The 21,195-nt window shown below is 41.0% G+C and overlaps 2 protein-coding genes across 2 annotated transcripts in view; both read right to left on the bottom strand.

Moving 5' to 3' along the window:
* Nucleotides 1–9,155, bottom strand: part of podxl2 (podocalyxin-like 2) — a 21,314-nt gene extending 12,159 nt beyond the window's left edge. The window contains exons 1-3 of the mRNA XM_005942785.3: nucleotides 8,807–9,155; nucleotides 1,807–2,147; nucleotides 897–1,239 (exon numbers count right to left, since the gene is read on the bottom strand). Coding sequence (XP_005942847.1) covers nucleotides 897–1,239; nucleotides 1,807–2,147; nucleotides 8,807–8,837 — 715 coding nt within the window. The 5' untranslated portion in view covers nucleotides 8,838–9,155. The remainder of the gene's footprint in view (nucleotides 1–896; nucleotides 1,240–1,806; nucleotides 2,148–8,806) is intronic.
* Nucleotides 9,156–12,536: 3,381 nt separating this feature from the next.
* mcm2 (minichromosome maintenance complex component 2) lies at nucleotides 12,537–20,160 on the bottom strand. Its single transcript, XM_005942773.3, has 20 exons — nucleotides 20,055–20,160; nucleotides 18,820–19,007; nucleotides 18,560–18,732; nucleotides 18,355–18,479; nucleotides 18,123–18,261; nucleotides 17,927–18,024; nucleotides 17,652–17,773; nucleotides 17,237–17,444; nucleotides 16,996–17,130; nucleotides 16,538–16,729; nucleotides 16,266–16,359; nucleotides 16,093–16,171; nucleotides 15,733–15,904; nucleotides 15,516–15,642; nucleotides 15,127–15,239; nucleotides 14,664–14,828; nucleotides 14,309–14,383; nucleotides 13,923–14,105; nucleotides 13,321–13,476; nucleotides 12,537–12,950 (listed from the first exon to the last, which is right to left on the bottom strand). Exons 1-20 carry the CDS (start codon nucleotides 20,058–20,060, stop codon nucleotides 12,840–12,842), a joined length of 2,661 nt encoding a protein of 886 aa, XP_005942835.1. The 5' UTR covers nucleotides 20,061–20,160; the 3' UTR covers nucleotides 12,537–12,839.
* Between the last annotated feature and the right edge of the window lie 1,035 nt (nucleotides 20,161–21,195).

Raw genomic sequence — 21,195 nt, 5'->3', positions numbered from 1 at the left:
TTATTGAGGCAGCTAATAAATACCTGATTAAATAACAATATTCTGCCAACATGTGTAACACTTACACACACGATGTGTTTCGCCTGCAGCGTCACGTGACGTTTGCAGTTATATATGAAATAAAGTTCTGCATGCAGACTGTCTGTTATTCTAAAGAATCAAATGGTAGTTTTTATTTATATATATATATATATGTATATATATGTATATATATGTATATGTATATATATGTATATGTATATATATGTATATGTATATATATATGTATATATATATATGTATATGTATATGTATATGTATATGTATATGTATATATGTATATATATATATATACATATATATGTATATATATATGTATATATGTGTATATAAATGTATAAGAACTGTGCAAATTTGACTTTGAATATGAGGAAGAAATTATTAGTCCTCAAATCCTTTGTGAAATACCTGAAGTAAACCTGAAAAAAAAATCTCTTTCAGACCCAGAAAATATGCCCATCTTTTACATACAGGCTATGCCTTTATCTCTTCTTCTCCAGCAGTTGGTTGTATCTTCAGGTGCTTTCCCACATTTCTATATACCCAGACTGAATTTTTACCCTTGGCAAAAATCAATATTTAAGAACCAGTATCATAACTCGCTTCCCACAACAGCTTGAGATGCAGACATAATGTTTGCCCACCAAAGTGGAGCAGCACAGTCTGTAAAAATGTTGATTTAAAATTGTTTTTTCCCAGGCAAACATTTGGTCCCAGACATCTGTGGAATAACAATAAAGTCTCTGAAGATGCAACTTCCTGCTGAATGACAGCGGGCTTTGGTAGAGAACTAAATCCCAAACACAAAGAAGCTGCATGAGGATGTGTTTTTAATAAGGGAAACGATTTTTACTAACCAATCAGAGCATCGAGATCTGGTGTTGTGTGGTTGACCTCAAAGGCATCCAAAACATGTTGATCGTCTCTCGCTCTTCCCTTCTCGTCTTCCTTTTTCCCCTTGCTCTCGTTTTCCTCCCCTGCCTCTTTCTCCCACTCCTCTTCTCCTCCTCTTCTCTCTCGGTCCTCTGGGCCCTCTTCTCCTCTGTCTCTGTCCTCCATATCTGTTCCATAGAACCCAGAAGCTTCCTGGGAAGAATCGCCAGCTCCTGGCCCGCTGAGAAGCTCCGCCTCTGGGTCAGCGAAGTCTGGATTTACAGTGTAGCTTTCTGCATCTTGTGGAACTGCCAGATGAACCATACGCTGAAAGCAGACAAATATTTGGTCAGATATACAGACACGCTGAGAGAAACTAATAAATGATCAGCTGCAGAAAAACCACATGAGCAGATGAAATTAGACAAACTAGGCAGAAATATTTCTTAAATGAAAGCAAGGATACAACATTGTTTCAGAGCTTTTCAAAACTATTTATCCTTTCAGCCTCTCTTCCTTGATTCCAAAAAAATCCGGTTTAATAATGATGATAAACTGGCATTAAACAAAAAAATAAATAAATAAAAAAGCTGGGCTCAGAATGATCAAAGGAATGACTCATCATTATTTCATGTTGTTATTTACACGATTTCTGCTCCTACAGAGTGTAATTTAAAGGGCAGCAGCGGTGCCTCCATGTTTTTCATGTTGTAACTATTTGTGCAAGACTTAAAAAACATACTGCAAGTAATGAAAAGATGAGATTTTTTTCACATAAGCAAAGACAAAACGGCCAAGCTAAATTGCGTGGCTATTTTCCAGTTCGGCTCTCCGTAACTCATCTAAAGGATTTCAGATAATCTGTTACAAAACACAAAAGCAACGTGCCCTCACCTCCATCTCATCTTCCACATCCAGGTTGTCATCCACAGCTGCATGAGCTCTTGCCACCTGACTCGCAAATGGTGGTGCGCTCAACTGAGATGAGTTAGCTGACTCCATCTTGGTCTGTGAGCGCGACGTTTCATGTATCTCTGGCCAACCCATGTCATGAACCAAATGAGGCTGGGCTCGCACTAACTCCTGGACCAAATGACGTTTGGTTCTCACTAACTCCAGGATGAAACTTGACTTGGCTGGACTTTCATCCCTGAAGAGATGAGCTGCCGGAGCATTGAGGGGAATTACACGGTGGGAAGAACCCAGCCTGAAGGCATCACAGCTGGCCAGAAGAGCTACAGGGAAGAAAGCAAAAAAACACTGGAGCTGATACTAGAATGTACCACTGCAGTTAATCACACTGGAGCGGTAGCATAGCCTGAAACTAACTGCCACTGATTAATAGCATACTGAGAAAATGTGTAAAGAAAACAGAATTTAAAGAAACAAATCAAACATAATCTCTACAAAGGGTGGAAAATGGAAATATGTGAATTAAAGCTTTCCTGATAGACACACACAAAGTGTGATTTTCACATGTTTGAAGTTCACATTTCTGGCTCAGATGGAATAAAACTTGTTATGAAGGTTTTGCTGCAATTACAGCTTGTCAGCTGTCGATCCTCTGCTCTGAACATCTGGACACCATCTGCTCTTATACGCTGAATTAAAAAAAACTTACAGTGGCTCACAATGAAAAAATAAAGTAAAAACTATAAAAAAACAATTAGAATTAAATGAACTGACAGATGAAATCCGTTTAACTAATTCCCGATACAGAATTGCAGCACTCCTTGTTTTGTTACTCAGCACACTTTGAAGAACAGCAGTCCAGGGGCAGAGCAGAGATAGGAGCACTCTATAGACTCTATTGCACATTAAAGAGATTTAATTTACTGTTAAATACAGAACTCTCAAATCAAAGAAGTGTTATATTCACTGCTGAGCTTGGAACGTCAGTGACAGCTCTTTCATTTTGTATTTAAATTTCTCTCTGTATCTTATCGGACTCCCATGACATCTTACTGCACTAATTCCTTTATTTGCTAATTGTTTCACTATTCATTTGAGTGTTCACTAATTAATGCAGGGCTTAATTACAGTTTATCACTACCTGCATAATAGAATACTGTACTGTTTATAAATGGTATATAAGCTGTCATGAATGGCTTTGGTAAAGCAGTCAGAAAAAAGGCAATTCGACAGATTGTCCTGTTTACAGTCAGCATGACTATAGAAAATCTTCAGAGGAGAACAAAAAGCATCAACAGTTGTGTTTTCTAACCGTAACCGAGTAGTTCTGATGCCTAAACTGTGCAAGGTAGCTTTCAGTGATGGAAAACAATTTTAAAAAACAACTGAAATGGAAAGAAGAATGTGTACATGAACACAGATCAGTACATGAGACCAATTGGATGAACATTGATGTCAAGCAACAAGAGCCATTGTTGTAACTATTTCACATTACTGAACCAGTTAATAAGAACACATTTTAGCTGTTTAGTTTGTGTGTCTTTTTATTACAATACTGTCTTGGTTTCTTGTTTTTAATTGACAGTTAGTCATCTGTAGCTGGCTATTAGTAAGTAATTATAGATAAACTCAAGCTTATAGCTGCAACTGCTAATAAGGAGCTCATAAATTAATTTTAGAATGAAGGCACAGCAGTCTCCCAAATGTGTTACACACCACTATTGTGCCTTTTCATCATTTAGGGTTGCTAGTATCACCTGCTCATCCGTTTGTTGTTTAATTGCTAACTTCTCCAGCTGTCTTTTTTTTAATATAAATTGACCAATTCCTGCATCCATCACTTATGCATCCATCACTAATCCCTAATGGAGGGGGAGCCCTCACTGTAACCACCCATATGTAGCCGTCTGAGACCACAGATGGCTGTCTGACCTCAAAGGCTAAGTGAGCAGATTACAATATCATAGACAACATATCTCAAACATGTCTGCAGCATGCTAAGCTCTCTAGCCCAACACCACAACCCCCCACAGATGGGAGGAGGGAGAGATGAGGGATTCATCACCTAGAGGAGAACAGCCCTGTTTCTGTCGCTTTAATTCCTTATTATTAAAGCAATCCAAGTGACTGAAGAAGTCACTTGGGTGAGTGACGAAACGTAGCGTTCTCCTACTGAAAACGTTATGTCCAGATGAACAAATTCAACCTTTTGGGATTTTTCCTTTGTACTTTCCAAATTCCCAAGTCAACACTGTGGTGAATCCATAAGCATCCATACAGGAAACAGTCCTTATTTTATCCTGAGATAATGTGAGTTGCAGTTTATTTAGTTAAAATTAACGCTCTCCAGGAAAAGACAATCAGCAGAAAAACAACATATATAAAACTGATACTCCCTGATTTATCGCTGATCAATTAATATTTGGCCATAAAGATATAAAACAGTGCTTCGTGAGTTTAAATTTTGCTATGTTGGTACTGATGCAGCGTTCTTTTCAGTCTTACTGAACAGATGCTGCATTATTATGCCACATACCCAAGAGGAATATACATCGTACAAGTGAGCTAATGCAGCAGAAGTGAAAACCTCAGGCCAGAATGACTGAAGCCTCAAACACTGTCAGTATCAGAGTACGCTCTTTCTACTAAACTCTCCTCTAACAACAACAGAGACTTAATGCTGAAATCATAAACTGTGTATAAGTATGGGTACCATGGTATATCCCCAGGTGGCTACACCAACAGATCATATAAAAACATGGACGTAATCACCTTGAATTCATCTACTAGGCACAAGCTGAATGCTTTGGTTTTTTGTAACTACATGTTGTGACTGAGAGGACTGAGGGATCACACGCCACGCTTTATTGTCCTTTAATAGTCTAATTGGGACTTCACAAAATGGACATTAATTGGCATTTGAAGTTTAAAGGTATCTTTGGTTTTCAAAAAAAGCACAATTTTACATATTTATACCACTCAAAGCTATCAAAGGCCGCTTTTGATGTAAGGAACCATTATTTATAAATGAACACACTTGATCAAGAGCAGTGTTCCAATCCAGTCTTTAAGTCTGACGTCACTAGCCGTGTCTGGGCTCAAACTCCGCTGCAAGTCCATAAATCAAGGCATCACTGAGAGTTGAAAAACTGTCTAAAGTCTTTCATCTGTAATAAAATGATCAGCGTCCTGCTCTACCAGGTGTAGCAACTGAGATTAACATCCAGGCATCCATGAAAATGGAATTTATGACATTTAACGGAGTTAGAAATTAGCAGGAAGTTAGCTCGCTAGCTTCCATCTAAATACAATATAGCATGTCCTGACTGAGGGATTTTGGAAACAAATTAAAACGTACAGCTCTGTTATCACTTCCAACATAAATGAAGACAGAAAACTAAACAGCAGTGACGTTTGTATGGTTACTGAAGTTTGGCTAGCTGGTATATAACGATGTGCTACGTGACCACTAGCGACACAGCTACGTGAGCATAATATAAACAAGCTAACTTTTTTCCACTCGATAAAAGTTAACGTGAGGATTCTTGTTGGTCAGGAACAAATGTAATCGCATGGCAGGATGCTCTAAAAGGACCAAACTTCAGTCAGGAGAACAACTGAGATAATCCATCCATAATACGAGGTTAGTCATTAATACACTGCTGCATGGGCTGGGCTGTATTTACATCTTAAGGTTTTAAAAACTAAACTTTGAAATTATTAGGGGTAATAAAAGCCGAGTGAGGCCAACAGTGATCACTGACTGTTTTTAGGAGCTTTTTGAGATTAAATAGAAGAAAATACAAAACATTAAACATGTTAACAACACAAAACACATACTAAACGCAGACTACTTTAGGTCCGGAAGCAGGATTCGTCACATCATCACTTAAAGACCGGATAGATTTCTATGCAATCTGATGTGTTTTTACAATCAAATGCTAAACCACCAAGTAGAATTAAGGACCTTCAGCACCACCTTCACATTTCCAACCCTGAAACACAAACATTTGATCTGGCCTGTTTTCAAAGTAGCTGTTTGCATGTCGAGAAGCTAAGAGCAAGCTCTAAAGCACCAACTCTTTTCTTTCTAAAAGAATGCTCTGACATCAAGGGCTCCTTGCTCATGAATTATAATGAGCTAAGAGATCAATATTTGATCAGTATTTGGTCTTAGGCCTCAGCTTTTGTTTGCAAGTTTTTCGCTTCACACTGGTACTGCATTAGTAATCCATCTACCCAAAGGTATATACAAAGAGTTCAGTCACTGCTCCATCTATTTATCTGAGTCCAAGTCACAAGGGTAGCAGACTAAGGAGAGATGTTTAGACGTCACTGTCTCCAGACACTTCCTCATCTCATCTGGAAGCTGAGAGATGTAATCTTTCTAATGTACCCTGGGTCTTCAGAGGCTCCTACCAGCAGGACATGCCGGAAAAACATCCATCTGACCAGGCAGCATCCTGGTCAGATCCCTGCACCACTTCAGTTGGCTCCTTAAAATGTGGAGCAGTACTCCAATCAGTTCATCCCAAATTACATGCAACACGATCAACTTAAATATTTAGACCACAATTAAAGAAATAGAGCAGTGTTATATGTCTTATTAAAGAATAATAAGAAAAGAATATATAGATTATATTACATGTGATCTCATGCATGTAATATTGACGTGAGAAATTACCAACCATCATTCTTGATTAATGTAACAAACCTAAAGCTAAGAAACCATCCAGGTATTGCTGTGTGTAGTATGTATATCATGATCGCATGTAGCTTGCATGGTACAATATAACAAATAGATAGGATGTGCAATTATTTGTTTAAATCACTCTAGTGTAATAAGAAATGCATTGTGAGGATAACATAGCTGTGAGAGCAAAAATAAAAGTTTCTGATGACTCATCCTGTGAATAAATATATGTCCTGTAACTATGCCCACTGTGATTTGAAGACAACAACTGGGCAGGACTTTGTTATCGTGTGAGTTAAAATGCTGTAGCTGCAGAGTGATGGGATGGCTGTGAGCTGGCAAAAACTGTACTAAAGAAGAATTTACAGCTGTGGCCTAATTTATTGTATACAGGCCGGATCTCGATGCAGTGAACACCAGGTCAAACTAACGTTATGTTCATGCCTATTTAGTTTTTATAATATCAACGTTAGCAATAAACTGAAATTCATTTTCAATTACATGATTGTTTATGTGAGTAAATTTGACCAGTTTTTTACATTTTGGAGAATATAGCCAACTGAGATGCTAATGTACCACATTAATTGTAATAACACAATTCATCAAAGCTTAGCATGCTAGTAAGATATATAACTAAAATTCATTTTTCTAATAATAAAAGAAAAATGCTGTGCTCCATGCCAAAATTTTAAGAACTAATTGTTTTACACTATGGTACTAGGCCTTTAGGTTTCTGGGTTGTTGTTTTTGTTTTTAGCTTTATCTATATTGCCATCTCGGAAGCTAATTCTTAGAGTTATCATTCTATGATACACAAAATCTTTATCTATGTTCCCTTCTTCTCACCATGGATCTAACATGACTGGTTTAATAGCATTTAAGCACCTATAACACCCTATGAAAGCATCTTGTCGTTTTCATTTTAACAGTTTTTAATGAGATCTCATTTAAATCTACAAAAATGTAATTGTACATGCCTAGCAACTACCTAGGACTGACCATAAATCATATCTACTAATATCTAACTTTTGTTTGTGTGATTAAGTATGTTGCCAACAATACAAACAGGCCAAGCAGTACTATAGCTCTGGGAATATGTCACTATGAAAACATTAACTTACTATAAGTCAGTTTTCTTAAGATGCATACTACCTTTAACTAATTAGTGTAATTTGATTCAAAATTTGAATAGAGGTTTAGTATTTCACTCCATTAATCCATATTTATGGATGTTTGAACAGATATAGGCAAATTTTTTCATATTTACTTTTGTTGTTACGCTTTTTTAAAACTGCTGGATGCCATCAGTTTAAGTTGACATGGCAGATAAAATCTAATAGTGGACATTTTTACTCTACAGTCTACATAATGTCCCGGGGAACTGGCCTTAAGCCATCAACCTCCGTGCTTTAAGCTTTAGATCAGCTTATAAGACCTGTGCCCACCCCACAAATCTTTCCAACCCCATAAAGAATTCTTTCTTATTTAACAAACTGCCATATAATACCTGTAGTTTTTTAAGCACGGACACAAAGATGAACCTCCACATTTCACAAAAAAAAAGCTGCAATGTGTCTTCTGACAAAAATGAATCCAACAAAAGCAAAAATATTGGAAATTCAAACATGGGCAGGTTTTCTCCTGCAGCTGCCACCACAAAATAACAATTCGGGTTTTTATCGTGACTCTAAATTCACATTTATTCTGTTTCTAAATTGACTTTGATCAAAGTCAATTTTTTGTCAAATGACAAATGATATGATCATGTTAATAACTGAACCAAACATATCTAGGAGATTTTGGTCTGGTGCTGCTGGTTCTGCCTTCTGTGTGTGTGTGTGTGTGTGTGTGTGTGTGTGTGTGTGTGTGTGTGTGTGTGTGTGTGTGTGTGTGTGTGTGTGTGTCAAACACTGCAGTGTGTGTCCACTGATTTAAGTGCACTGCGCGCCTCCTACACACTGCCAGCCTGCATCCACTTCGCAGGATTTAACCTGAGCGATTCATTAAAGGAGATCGCGCCCAGGCTGCTGGTTACACCCTTATTTCATTTATTATTATTATTATTATTATTTCCTGCAGCACTAAATAAAAAACGCACATTTGGCGCTCAGTAGTGAGTTTCGTCTTCGTCTGTGATGTTTTCAAAGTCTCCCAAGAATTCTGTCAGCCTCATATATTCATTGAGGGTGTTTGTTGTAGGATATCCATCGTTCTCAAAATGCTGTCGCGGTCCGTGATTATAGCTGCATGAAATAAAAAGATCAGACATTATTAAAGAATGAGACTCACCGGTCAGAGTGATGTGGAGCAGGCCCGGCATGTCTGCTGCAGTGCTCCCCTCCTCCGCTTTGAAAGCACAGATCGCTCTGATACAAGCAGCGGCTGCGCTCTGGATGCGGATGGAGGCTGTCAGAAACACGCCGCGTTCATGGCCGCCTCGTGTCCTGTCTGTGTGCGGCTCACCAGCTGACCGTCTGCGGATCCGTGCAGACAGAACGACAGACAGGCAGATTCTGTGTGTGTCTGTATGATCGCGCTGCGGTCAGTCTAACATCTGATCCGCTGCACCAACGACGCTGAGATTATCAGTCTGGCTGTTTAACTGCTGTTCGAACTGCTGAACGCTAGATGCCGCTACAGCAGACGGAGTGGGTTCTGGTTCAGTGCTGCATTCAGGTGCTGCTCAGAAAGTTATTGCAGCTTATTGCGCGTCAAGTTCAGTTTTTAAAGCACTAAAAGAAAACAAAGTTGTGAAAATAGCAGCGTTTTATGCAACAAGGCTTTCTTGTACAGTTACCCGTTTCTGTGCCTGTGTCTTTATGAATCATGTTTGTATATACAGTTAGGTCCATAAATATTTCAACATATAAATATTTGTTCTGCACAGCGGTGGGTCGAGTATCCAAAAATTGTACTCAAGTAAGAGTAGCATTACTTGAAAATATTATTACTCAAGTAAAAGCGAAAAGTAGTCGTCAAAAAAGTTACTCAAGTAAGAATAAAAAAGTACTTGGCGAAAAGACTACTCAAGTAGCGAGTAACTGTTTGAAATGTCCGATTTATTTTTTAAATAAATGTTATCAGACAAACAAAAATAAATAAATATACAAATTTTTCAAAAGGAATATATGTAAAAACATCAACAAAATAAGGCACAACAATTCTAATTTCCAGATTTCAGTTTTTCACAACATAAAGCTTTTTTCACCAAAACCTACAGTAAATAATATAAATATATAAACAGTGCAAACAATTTCCAGTGACAAGATATGCTGTAAACTTTATATTCATTTTTGCTCCAAATGGCACAGCAGCGTCAGAGAAAACATTAGAACGAGGCATCTTCAACATATGTACAGTAAAACAAGGCAGCTCAGTTTACCCTAAGTTGTATGGGTGTGCATCTATTTTTGCATATTTAGCAAAAATGTGCCATTTCTTCACTCAGTGAGGTGATGGTTAAGCTTCAGCAGCAGTTTGCTCTCAAGGTTCTTTCTGTGAAGCTGTAACTGTTTAGCAGTGAACAGGAGTCCTGCATGACTGAGAAGTCCTTCACAAGCTCCAGATGCAGGAAGAGCTGTACTGACTTTGATTGACAGTGTGAGGAACGCCATGCAATAGATCAACACCTCCAGTGAATGGACATGAAAGGTACCTCTTCAGCTCCCCTGCTTCTGGTTTTCCTGACCCCATGGATCCATCATCTTCGTCGAATAGGCCGCTGTTTGTGCTGGCCTCATCCAGCTCTGTGTCTAGGTGATGTCTGATGAAGTGGAGACCTGTGGAAAGATGTAACGTTTGCAAAAGAATTAGGTCGGGGCTTATTGTGCTGTATACACTGCCAAACTGCAGATATTTGTTTGGAGCTAGCCTCCAAAAGCTGGCCATACACTGTGCGATTTTTGGCCCATTTTGAGCCGATTTTTCAGTCGCGCAACCGTTTTGGGGATCGGCCCGTGTTTTGCCTTAATCGTGTGTCGTGCATCGTGTAGTATACATGGGGTAACGAAAAGCAGTTAACACCTCACGACCAGCTCCCAATCATCAATCGTATGGTCGCAAGATAATCAAACCTGTTTGAAATCCTGTCGCCCCTCAACGCAGCCTCTCACACTGCTCACGCACAAACAGAAATGAAAAAGAAAATGTGGAGCAGCACAGCAGTGCAGCGTCTGACCTGGACACAAGAGATGGAGGCACAACTTGTAGGATGAGGCAAGCTCATCCGAGTACGTAAGCGTAGAGCTGCCACCCAGGCAAAAGAAAAATAGAGCTATATCACGTTATAACATGAAAAGTTTATTGTTCTAACAATATACTTTTCACGTTATAACGTGATATAGCTCTATTTTTCTTTTGCCTGGAAACCCGTGGCCAGCATGCGAATTCTTACGTCACTTTCGCGCATGCGGGGTACCGATCGGGTTTCCGGTACGGATCGGGTAGTGACAGGGGCAAACTCCTCAAGATGGGTGGTGACCATGGCGGCCATTTAGAAGTCGGCCATCTTGGATACAACTTTTGTTGCCATGTGACACATCAAACTTATTGGTAATGTCACAAGAAAAACAATGGTGTGCTTGGTTTCAATGTAACTTTATTCTTTCATGAGTTATTTACAAGTTTCTCTTTGTTCACAGCCACTGACATGTCGAAGAGGTTAACACGTGAGGAGCGGATCGAAATTGTGTTGATATCTGGTGAACGCAGTAACCGGGTCATTGCAGCAGATTTCAATGCAAGACACCCTACGAGACCACCCATCTCCCATGCTACAGTCAGCAAACTGCTTGCTAAGTTTCGTGAAACTGGTTCAGTGTTGGATTTGCCAAAATGTGGACGCAAGAAAACTGTCACTAATGAAGAAACATCAGTGGCTGTTCTAGCTTCATTCAGCAAGAGCCCACAGCGTAGAACACATGCCACATTTCCCTCTTTATGTTTGTTTGTCTTGATGTTTCTCACCTTACCTCAGATGAGCTCAGTAGGTTACATGATGGGATGGGGCAAGATTTGAGTGTTTTCACCCTCAACTCCTAGTGATGGTCATGCACACCTTTGCTCATGTGATAAATCAATGATATGATCAATAGTGGGTCAACGTATGTGATTGGTCAGATTCAGATTTGAGCTCCACATGCCTGCTTATGTTAGGGTAAGTGAATCCAGTTACTAGAGAGATACCCCAGGTAACTGAACTTGGTCTTTGGCACAGGGCTCAGGCTGCTCTGCTGGATAAGATAACCAATGTTAAATCTCAAAGTAAACAAAGAAATAGTGCAAGTTATTTAGTGGGAGTCGCACTATTCCCTCTCCCACAGTTAACACTGCAATTTATTATATCTTTTCATCATATGTTCCCTCTTTTGATTTTACACTCCCAGGATAACTTGTCTTTAATTTGCTGTAGTTGTTGTCATCAGGCTTTTTTAACTAGAATCATGTACACCGCTTGCAAACTTCTGATGTTACTACTGTAGATTAAAGTCACCCGTCAACAGGCTCTGGGTCTTTTCATCCATACAAGGTAGAATTTGGCAATGCATTTATAACAAGTGTAGAAAATTTGCACCTCTCTCAATCTGAAAGTTCAACTAAAATGTTGAGGTGCTCGTTTCACTCAGTGCATTTTAGATGATTTTAAATTACATGGAGAAAAGTCAGAGCAGAGACCAGTAATTGATGAAATACATTTTTGAAATCAAAACAGAGCTGCAATCCATCATGAAGCAAACAGTGACATCATCAAGCACTAGTTTATTTTAACCAGACTTATGAAGCATGGAGGTTTCAGTTCAAGCTACATTAACTTCCTGATGAGAGCACAAACCTCCGAGAAAGAGCAACAAGGTCTGAAATACAAAGTCAGTGAGTTTGGACAATGTAACAACGCATTCAGATAACGTTACGCAAAACAATAAACGGCGCCACATTAACATGTACATTTATTTACAATCAACCCCCCCTGAAGGCAGATGCAGCGACCCCCAGGACAGAATAAACATGTTCCTTTTCCCTCTTTTTTTTTTTAATTATTCATGCAGTTTATTTATTTTTGACGAATTGCTTATCTAAAATAATTTACAGTCACCACCGGTATCAATCCATCAGAAACAGTGTGGTCATCAGCTGCTACCTTCAGAGTCAAATCTTCCTTATCAGATGATCCTTTTTATAACAGTCCTTCAACAGCGGCTGCTCTTCAGTCACCTCCAATCAGTTCAGAGCCAAAATTAAGAGTCCTGAATCCAGTATGACCAAAACCGAAGTAAGAGCTCATAATGTAGGAGGTGTAAGAAGAGGAGTGAGGTTGGAAGGCTTCTTAAAACTGCTGCAGTATCAGTTTCTTCTTGCCGTCGTGGCTGAACTTGTTGGAGTGGAACAGGTCGCTGTCGTAGAAGGCCGACAGGTTGTGGATGTTTATCTGTCTCGCCTGGAGGGGGAGGAGCAGGAGAGTCAGGCAGGTTCAGGACGGTGTTCATTTTCATTAAATATGTGATCAGTTTAAGACCTCCAGGAACCAACACACTTTTGAATGGGTTCACCAGCTTGCTCACATTTTACTATTTGATTTTTTTTGAAGTTCAACTGAGCATTACACACTGAACTGGAGGTCTGACTGCTCTGATGAAAGGATTTCCCTACACCTACCCTACTACATCCTATTATAATGACCTTAGTGTGAGTTTCTAAGATAAAAGAGTATTTACGACTAGGAGGACAATAAATTTAAAGTGTGTGTAGTTTCACATCCTGTCCAGTCTAGAGTTATAACGATGTACTGCCGGTGTGTCTCTCAGTACCTTATCCTGAAGATCTTTTTCTGGGATCTCGATGGTGTCGTTCTGGACTCCGTATCTGTTCCTCTGGTAGGCGACCTGCTCGGCCACCAGCTGTTTGAGGATGAAGAGCAGCAGCTCGTTGTTGTCTCTGCGGAAGGCCAGATAGCGGGCGAACGTCTGAGCAGACAAAAATATTAGATGAGGTCAGTAAACACAATCAGGAAGAATCACAAACACTTCATACACGCCCCATAGACACTTCCTTTTGTTGATTTTTCATAAATTTATAGGGTTTTAAAAGAGAAAGTCGCTGTTTGCATGTATAGTACATGTATAATAAATACATTTACAAAGTTGGTGAAAACCTGCTGCTAAACATCAATAATCTGTTCTTAGTTTAGCCTTAATACATCTGCCCTTTGGCAACCTGGTACCAATAAACTACCTCAAGTTAGCTAAAAAGCCGCCCCTGCTTTCAGACATTACTGGATTTACTTCAAAGCCTTTTCTGCATGTAAAACTGAATTCAACTACAAGTCTTACTGAATCTAAAAATGTGTCCATCGTTCGCCTTTGAGAAGAAGCATTGTAATGTTTGAGGCCAACAGAAAACATCCACAAACCTTCCTCATGCTCCTCATCACGCTGAACTTCTGTGTGTCGATGAAGCTCTCCAGCATGACCCTGATGGCCATGTTGACGTCGTCCTCCAGTACATAGTCCCTCAGGTGCATTTTGGCGTGAGCCTCCGCCATGCGGATCATGGACTCAATGTGACGAACCGTGATGGGGATGCTGCCTGTGGCCTGTGACACCAAACCAGAGTGGGTTATTTCCACAGTCACAGATGAATAGTTTGATGACTCTGAGAAACAAATTTGAGTATAGCACATGTTCTCACACGCTTTTCTTTCTTAGTGGTTTGATGAATTCAGTTACTCTCCCTGGATTTCAAAAACATGTTTATGTGTAAATGAGAGATAAAGTGGGAGGAGTTTTTCAGACTCACCATTGACTCTTTACGGAGGTCACTGTAGATGCGAGCCACCTTGTCCTGGTCCATCTGGTTCAGTTTCGGGTGAACCTTCAGACACAAAAAATACAAACTTTACCTTCAATTTTCTTTAGCTTTAATTTGCTGCAATACACCCACCTACCTACAAATTCTTATAATTTATTTACTGTTTGTTAAAATAAATCTTGTTTGGACAAAACTTGTAACACAAAAAAACAAAAACAACATATAATGTAAAACAACAGCTACCTCATTTCGCAAGCTTTCAGGCTGATTACATAATTATGATATTCCAGCCAGAGAGAAACAAATAAACCTGAGTGAGGATCTGTGTGGCATGTGTTTGTACCCGCTCTTTAGCATAGATGATGTACTTCCTCAGGAGCTCCTGTGGAATCGGTGGCACGTCGGATGAGTTGGGCAGAACCACCTCCTCCAATGCCACTCCCCCCTCCTTGCTGCTAGGGTGATGCTTGATGTGGGAACCGACCACGAAGCGCGCCAGCATCTCATCCTGAAGAACAGAAGAGCCACAGTGAAATTTACATCAGAGAGGAGGTAATCAGTTATTGCAACAATATTGGGAATAAACAAGCATGTTTTCGTGTGTTAGAGCCCAGACGTCAGTTCAGGAGATGAGGAGGAAGAGGTGGATGACAAACATAATAAATCCTCTCAGTTAAATATTTGGAAGTACTAGTCAGTTTCACCAGAGCAGGTGAAGACAGATGATTATCCCAGTTCAGTTGTAGTTTGATCTAAAGAAATACAGTGTCCCACAGCAGCTCAGCATCAGGTGTGTTTGCATCTACCTGGACGGGATCGATGGTGTCTCGAACAACACACAACACGTCAAAACGCGACACGATGGGCTCCGTCAGATCCACGTTCTCAGCAAAAGTCAGGGAGGGGTCATATCTGCCACCTGCCAGGAAACAAGAGATATGATGTTGCTCTTGAAAGGCCTCTCTCACACTTCCTTTGGACTAATTACAAAAGGCCTGTTCTCAGACTTCACTGACTTATATCCAACGCTCACTTTTTAATAAATTCATAAAAGCTGCATGCACGTGTCCATTTATTTTATGCATCCTTGTAAAGAGTAGCTCAGATTATAACCAACTGCCAAAAATAGCTTAATCAGCATTTAAAATGAATTCATCTCCAACATACTGAGCTAATAAATATGACTGCTACGTACCGATGGGGTTGGCAGCAGCAATGACTGTGCATCTGGCCTGCAGCGAGGTGACGATGCCAGCTTTGGAGATGGAGATGCTCTGCTGCTCCATGGCCTCGTGGATACTCGTCCTGTCTGCATCGTTCATCTGGGAGGACAAAGTCAGGTACATGCACTTTTTTCTTTTTGGGGGGAAGGAGGGGGTGCCCACCAATCTGGATACGTGGATTCAGCTCACCTTATCGAACTCATCGATCAGACAGACTCCACGGTCGGCCAGCACCAGCGCTCCCGCCTCGAGCGTCCACTCACGGCTCACTGGGTGTCTCTGAACATAAGCGGTCAAACCAACGGCGGAGGCCCCCTGACCTGTGGTGAACACCGCACGGCTCGCGACCTTCTCTATGTACCTGCAGATGGAAACACGTTAGCGCATCTTCTGAAACAATCCTTTTACTCCAACAACAGATTTCTTCATCAACATTGTGTCAAGAGACACAAAATACAGCCCTGCATATGTAAACTTCAGGCCTTTATTTTTTTCCATCAATTAATTAACTTTAGCCGCTGACAACATCGACTGTGTGTTGAAACGTACTTGAGGAACTGGGACTTGGCGGTTCCTGGGTCTCCGCACAGCAGTGCGTTGATGTCCCCACGCACCTTATGCTTCCCACCTGGAAAAGAAAGAATTGAGAAGAAGGGGAGAGTTAAAGGGAGGACAAACTGATCCACTGTTATTCTTTCAAATTCAGAGATGAGAGGCTTTACCTGGATTTTTGGGCTCCCCTCCAAACAGCGACAGGGCGAGCGCTCTCTTGATGTCCTCATGCCCGTAGATAGATGGCGCCATGCTGGCAAAGATCTGCAGACAGTAAAAAGGAGTTACCAAAACATTTGCACTGCAGTGGTTGGACCAGTGCAGATCTGCTATCACAGTCAGTTCATCATGTTTTTTTTACTTTTTGGGTGATCTGTTTTATTTCCTTAGAGCCGAAATAACATCCTTTCTCCATTTTTACTATTTGTATCAGATTACTCACCCTCTCTCCGATACGTTCGTCCTTAGACAGAGCAACAATGGCTTTGATGTCTTCGTCAGTCAGCTCGGCCACGGCGACCCCCTCGTCTCTGCGGGTGATGTGGTTAGCCAGGATCACTGTGGCAAACACCGGGAAACCATTCGCCATGTTCAGAGAGCCATCGTAGCTGTTGTGGTAGATCCCAGTCAGCTCCTGATAAGCAGAAAAACATGCATCACTTTAAAACAACAGATTGTGAATATTCTAAGTCCTTAATATACATTGAAAATTACATGTGTATGAAACTGATTTAGTTTTGCAACACAGCATGAACTCTTTCTCGACCCTAATGTTTCTGCAAATGTGACTAAACGTTTATTTCCATCTAGTCTCAAATGTCTTTAATTTCTACTTTTCTGATCAATTTCAACCCTCCCTGCCTCAAATATGACAATTTTATTTTCTTTACACAGACTCACAATCTCATCTCCAGGCTTGCAGCTATCCACAAGGTCAGCCAGGAGGATGGCATCTTTGGAGCGAGGGAGTCGACCTGCAGCCACCTTACCGGGACTTTCCTGGATGGTGATCCTCTGGTAGTTCTGGTACACCGTCTGCAGGAAGGAGGCAGTAATTTTAAATCCTCAGACTGGGCACAGACTCGGCAGACAAACTACAACTTTCACAACCAACCATCAGCCAGCCCGGCCCTCCCCTCACCTCCTCCATGTTGATCTCAAACGGTCCCTGGGATTGACACTCCGGACAGGAACCCGGCTTCACCTCCTGGTTCTGGGACTGGAAGAAGGGCCCTAGCACGAAGTTACACTTGTTACAGTTGTACTTGACCATGCCGAGCTGAGGCAGGACGCCGGTGCAGCTGCTCACCACACCGCTGGTCCGGATGAGCTGGTTCAGGTGGAGCTGCCTGAAGAGGACAACAGAAGAAGAAAACAGTTGGTAAAGAGCAGAAAGCTTCACCTAAGTAGCTCCTTCATATATAGACGGCCCTTTTTGGAAGAGCCACAGATGTGCCTCGCCAAGACTAATGTGGAGGTCTCGCCTTAGTTTCATTACTACTGTGAATTATTCCTTCAAGTTGAAAATACCTGTTGGGTAAAAACTGAAGTGTTACCTGAGTGATCGGATCTCCTCGACCAGAGGCAGGTTGCAGATGCGGACATGGATCTCGTAGGCAATGCGATCATATTTTGGGTACATGGCAAGCACAACTTCTTTAGCAGCTTCATCAAAAATCTGGCAAAGAACAATCAGACACGCACCGGAGAAAATAATTGAAGGACACTCACATTTAACTTTCACAGCATTTAATATCCGCTAAAGTTAAATATAAATGCATGAACAAAAGGCACAGTAAAGGACATTAAGCAAGATGACAAGTTCACTAACCTTCAGCATCTCAGCTGGAGCTTCTGGTAGGAAGTAAGCCAGGACGTGCTCCCTGGCTGCGAGGTCCTCGTAGTTTACTACCAGGCTCTCCTTGTTCTCTGGATTACAGGTTCAGATTGATTCATTCAAACATTGCCAGAAATCAGCCAACAATTGTATTTTTCCACACATTAAAGTTTACTGAAAACTGCACTACCTTTACACATGTCGCTGATCTTCTCCTTGAAGACGTTGCGGCCGTTTTCATCCACGTGTGTGCGCAGGAAGTTCTTGAAGCGGTTGTAGATTTCCAGCCGCGGTGCCGCCATGGACACCCACTCCCTCACTGTGTGGCCCTGCAGAGCATGTGAAAACGTTACAAAGACGTCCCAAACAGCCGGACCTGAAAAACTTCTGTGTGCTAGCTCATCTCCAATGTCATCACAAACCTTCATGTCCTCCAGATTCTCAATGCTCTCAATCATTTCCTCTTCCTCGCCATCGCCTTCTGCTGCCCGCTCAGCCAGCCTTCTTCGCCGAGCAGCCGGGCGCTCGTCATCCTCATCTTCGCTGTCTGGAAGCCAACAAAATGAAAGAATTAATCATAGCCTACCCGTCACCACCCTGACAAATATCCACACACTCAAGCCTCACCGTAGAGCAATCCTGGCCTCACGCGCCCCCTGACTCCCTGTTGCCTGTCCCTCCTCCTCATGGCCTCCTCAGCGGCCGCTCGGGCCCCTGGCGACAGCTCTGACAGCTCCTCATCATCGAGGTCCAAACCCTCTGCCTCGTACTGATCCAGCTCCGGAATGGCACGGTAATCCCTGAACAGAGACAGAGTTGTTATGAAGCCCTAAAAAAAAAACCCCACAGAGTTCATAGCTTTAAGGCCATTTTAAATCCACGCTCACCTCTCCATTCCATCTCCAATCAGTTCCTCTCCATCTTCTTCCTCCTCCCCAGGCAAGGGTCCATCTCCCAGCAGCCCCTCCGACTCATCCTCGAAGGGCGGCAAGTCTCGTCCGGGGCTGGAGGTCAGGTCTCCCCTCCTGGAGGCTCGGCTGGGGCTGGTGGCCATGTGGTATGACTCTGAGGAATCCTGTCAACAACACGAATTCAGAACAAATAAATTATTCTTATATTTACTGCCATTTACTGACATTGTCTACAGCTTCCACTGTTCACATACAGCATTTAATTTTAGTCTGCGTTTTTATTTTATTTTTTTCTTCTAGCAGATTCCGTTTTTTTTGCATTTTGTTTTCAGTGGACGGCAGCAGCAAGAAAGACAGTAGGTAGAGATGGTGATGAGGGCAGAACATTTTAATACATTTGGTACATTGTGCCACTGCTGTCAAAGGATTATTGTCTTCAAGTAGTTTTGATGTACATCAATTTGAATTTTTTTTAAATATTTTTTAACTGGTAACTTTTAGTAGTTAGTTTTATCTAAGAAGGGAAGAAAAACTCACATAGGGCTGTGTGACTTCTTAAAGACCATAGATCTTTAAAAGTAGGACTGTTAGACATGTTTATTACATTTAAGAATGTGTCGAGCCAACATTAGAAGCAAAATGTAATTTAATAGCTTAAGTATTACAGGACAGTGTATTTTAATGATCTTTTAATGATTCTTTACTTGATTGAAACCAATCATTTAAAGCTCATCGTGGCTTGTAAGTAAACTATAATCAATTATTCCAGATGTAAGGACTCATGCAAGGGGATGTAAAGATTCAAAAAAGTTTTATTATTCCTCGGTTGTTACTTGAGACGGTTTACACATGCAAAAACAAGCTAACTGACCACATGGCAGGTCTCCTTTTTACAGCGAAGGAACAAAAAACAACAACGGGTTTTGGGTCCAGTCTACGAAGGTGAAAAACGGTTCTTAGCAAAACACGCGCACTTAAAAACTTCATAAAGTATATTTTTAATTCTGATATCTGGCAAAGAATGAAGCTCTACATCAACTCTTGATGACGCTCTCTGTCATTGTTGTGACTCGACGAATGAACAAAGTTTATTTTCCCAGAAAAACTAAAGCTGACTGGTAAAAACTGCTTCGTATAGATTAATGCGCCTCTGCCTACAAGCTGAGCCCTCCCATTAGAGCACTGCGCCTGTTTTTAATGAGTTTACTCACCGCCATCGCTGCGTTTCTGTCTCGCTGCTGCTTCAAAAGCTACTTATTCTTCTTCCTGCCGTGAGTCGCTTTTCGCGCGAAAGGACCATGTGACACTCAAAGCCCGCGAAAAATCATGAATATTCAAGAGAGACGGCTGAGGTTTTGCTTTCTCATTGGTGTATTTGCCTGAAAGAGGAGGGAACTTAAAGCACGGTGTGTTCGCTTTAAGACAAGGAGCAGAACGACCGCTCGTCCTGTTATGTGATGACCTTAATAAAAACAACTAGGGTCGAGCCGCAGAATAAAGCGAACGCATCTTTTGTCTGAGCGCGATGGAGGGGCAGCGTTTATTACGTCGTATCGTTTCCCGGGAAATTTTTGGCTGCGTTCAAATCCGCTTTATTTCCTCCCTCGTATCCTCACTACAGTAAAAATAAAGTGGCTTTTGCCCTCCTGTGGATGTTTTTGCACTGCAAAAAATATTCACGTGCGTAAGTAACATCAATTAAATCAACACATAAGGGATCAATAAGATAAAATAATAATAATTTGTATGTATAGATGCGAAGAATGTGAGACAAGAATGAAACACAGAAACAAACAAACTTTAGAAACTTAAATAATAACAAAAACACATGCTTTAGTAAAAGTAATTCTATAATGCCAGAAAAAAAAAGTTAAAAATATTCAAGGAAAACATCTGCAGCCTGAAGTGACTTCGTTTAATTAATTCAATTCATTTAGTGAGGGCAGTTCCTGAAATTTTAGTTGATTCTGCAGCTGATCCCAGGAGCAAGGAGCTGCAAAGCTGAATGCTCATTTGATGAATTGAGTTGATGAATGCAAGCCAGTAAGTAAGAAGGCAGCAAATGTGTGCTGTTTTATGTGAATAGCCTTATAAATAACAACAAATTCAGTGGCTAGGGCTATAACATGACAAAGAAGACCGCTCAACCTGAGCATACAGCATACAGTGAAGAGTACAAGACTTTATATTGAATCAGTGCTCCATGATAGACAGAATCTAGCATCAGTAAGGATTCTGACAAAGCATCCATATAAATCACATCATCATAATCAATTACAGACATAAAGTGCCTCAAAGGATCTAAACATATCCCTTTAGTACCAAAACAGGTGTGATAATGGCCTATCTGCA

Source organism: Haplochromis burtoni, unplaced genomic scaffold (assembly GCF_018398535.1).
Source record: "Haplochromis burtoni strain Fernald_Lab_line unplaced genomic scaffold, NCSU_Asbu1 Contig_347, whole genome shotgun sequence".
Taxonomy (NCBI): domain Eukaryota; kingdom Metazoa; phylum Chordata; class Actinopteri; order Cichliformes; family Cichlidae; genus Haplochromis; species Haplochromis burtoni.
This window is presented reverse-complemented; position numbering and strand designations above follow the sequence as displayed.

Coding starts and splice junctions, on each gene's coding strand:
- mcm2 (XM_005942773.3), bottom strand. Junction 16,360..16,537: donor ACGAACGTATCGGAGAGAGG/GTGAGTAATCTG, acceptor TACTGTCTGCAG/ATCTTTGCCAGCATGGCGCC. Junction 15,643..15,732: donor TGATCGATGAGTTCGATAAG/GTGAGCTGAATC, acceptor TTGTCCTCCCAG/ATGAACGATGCAGACAGGAC.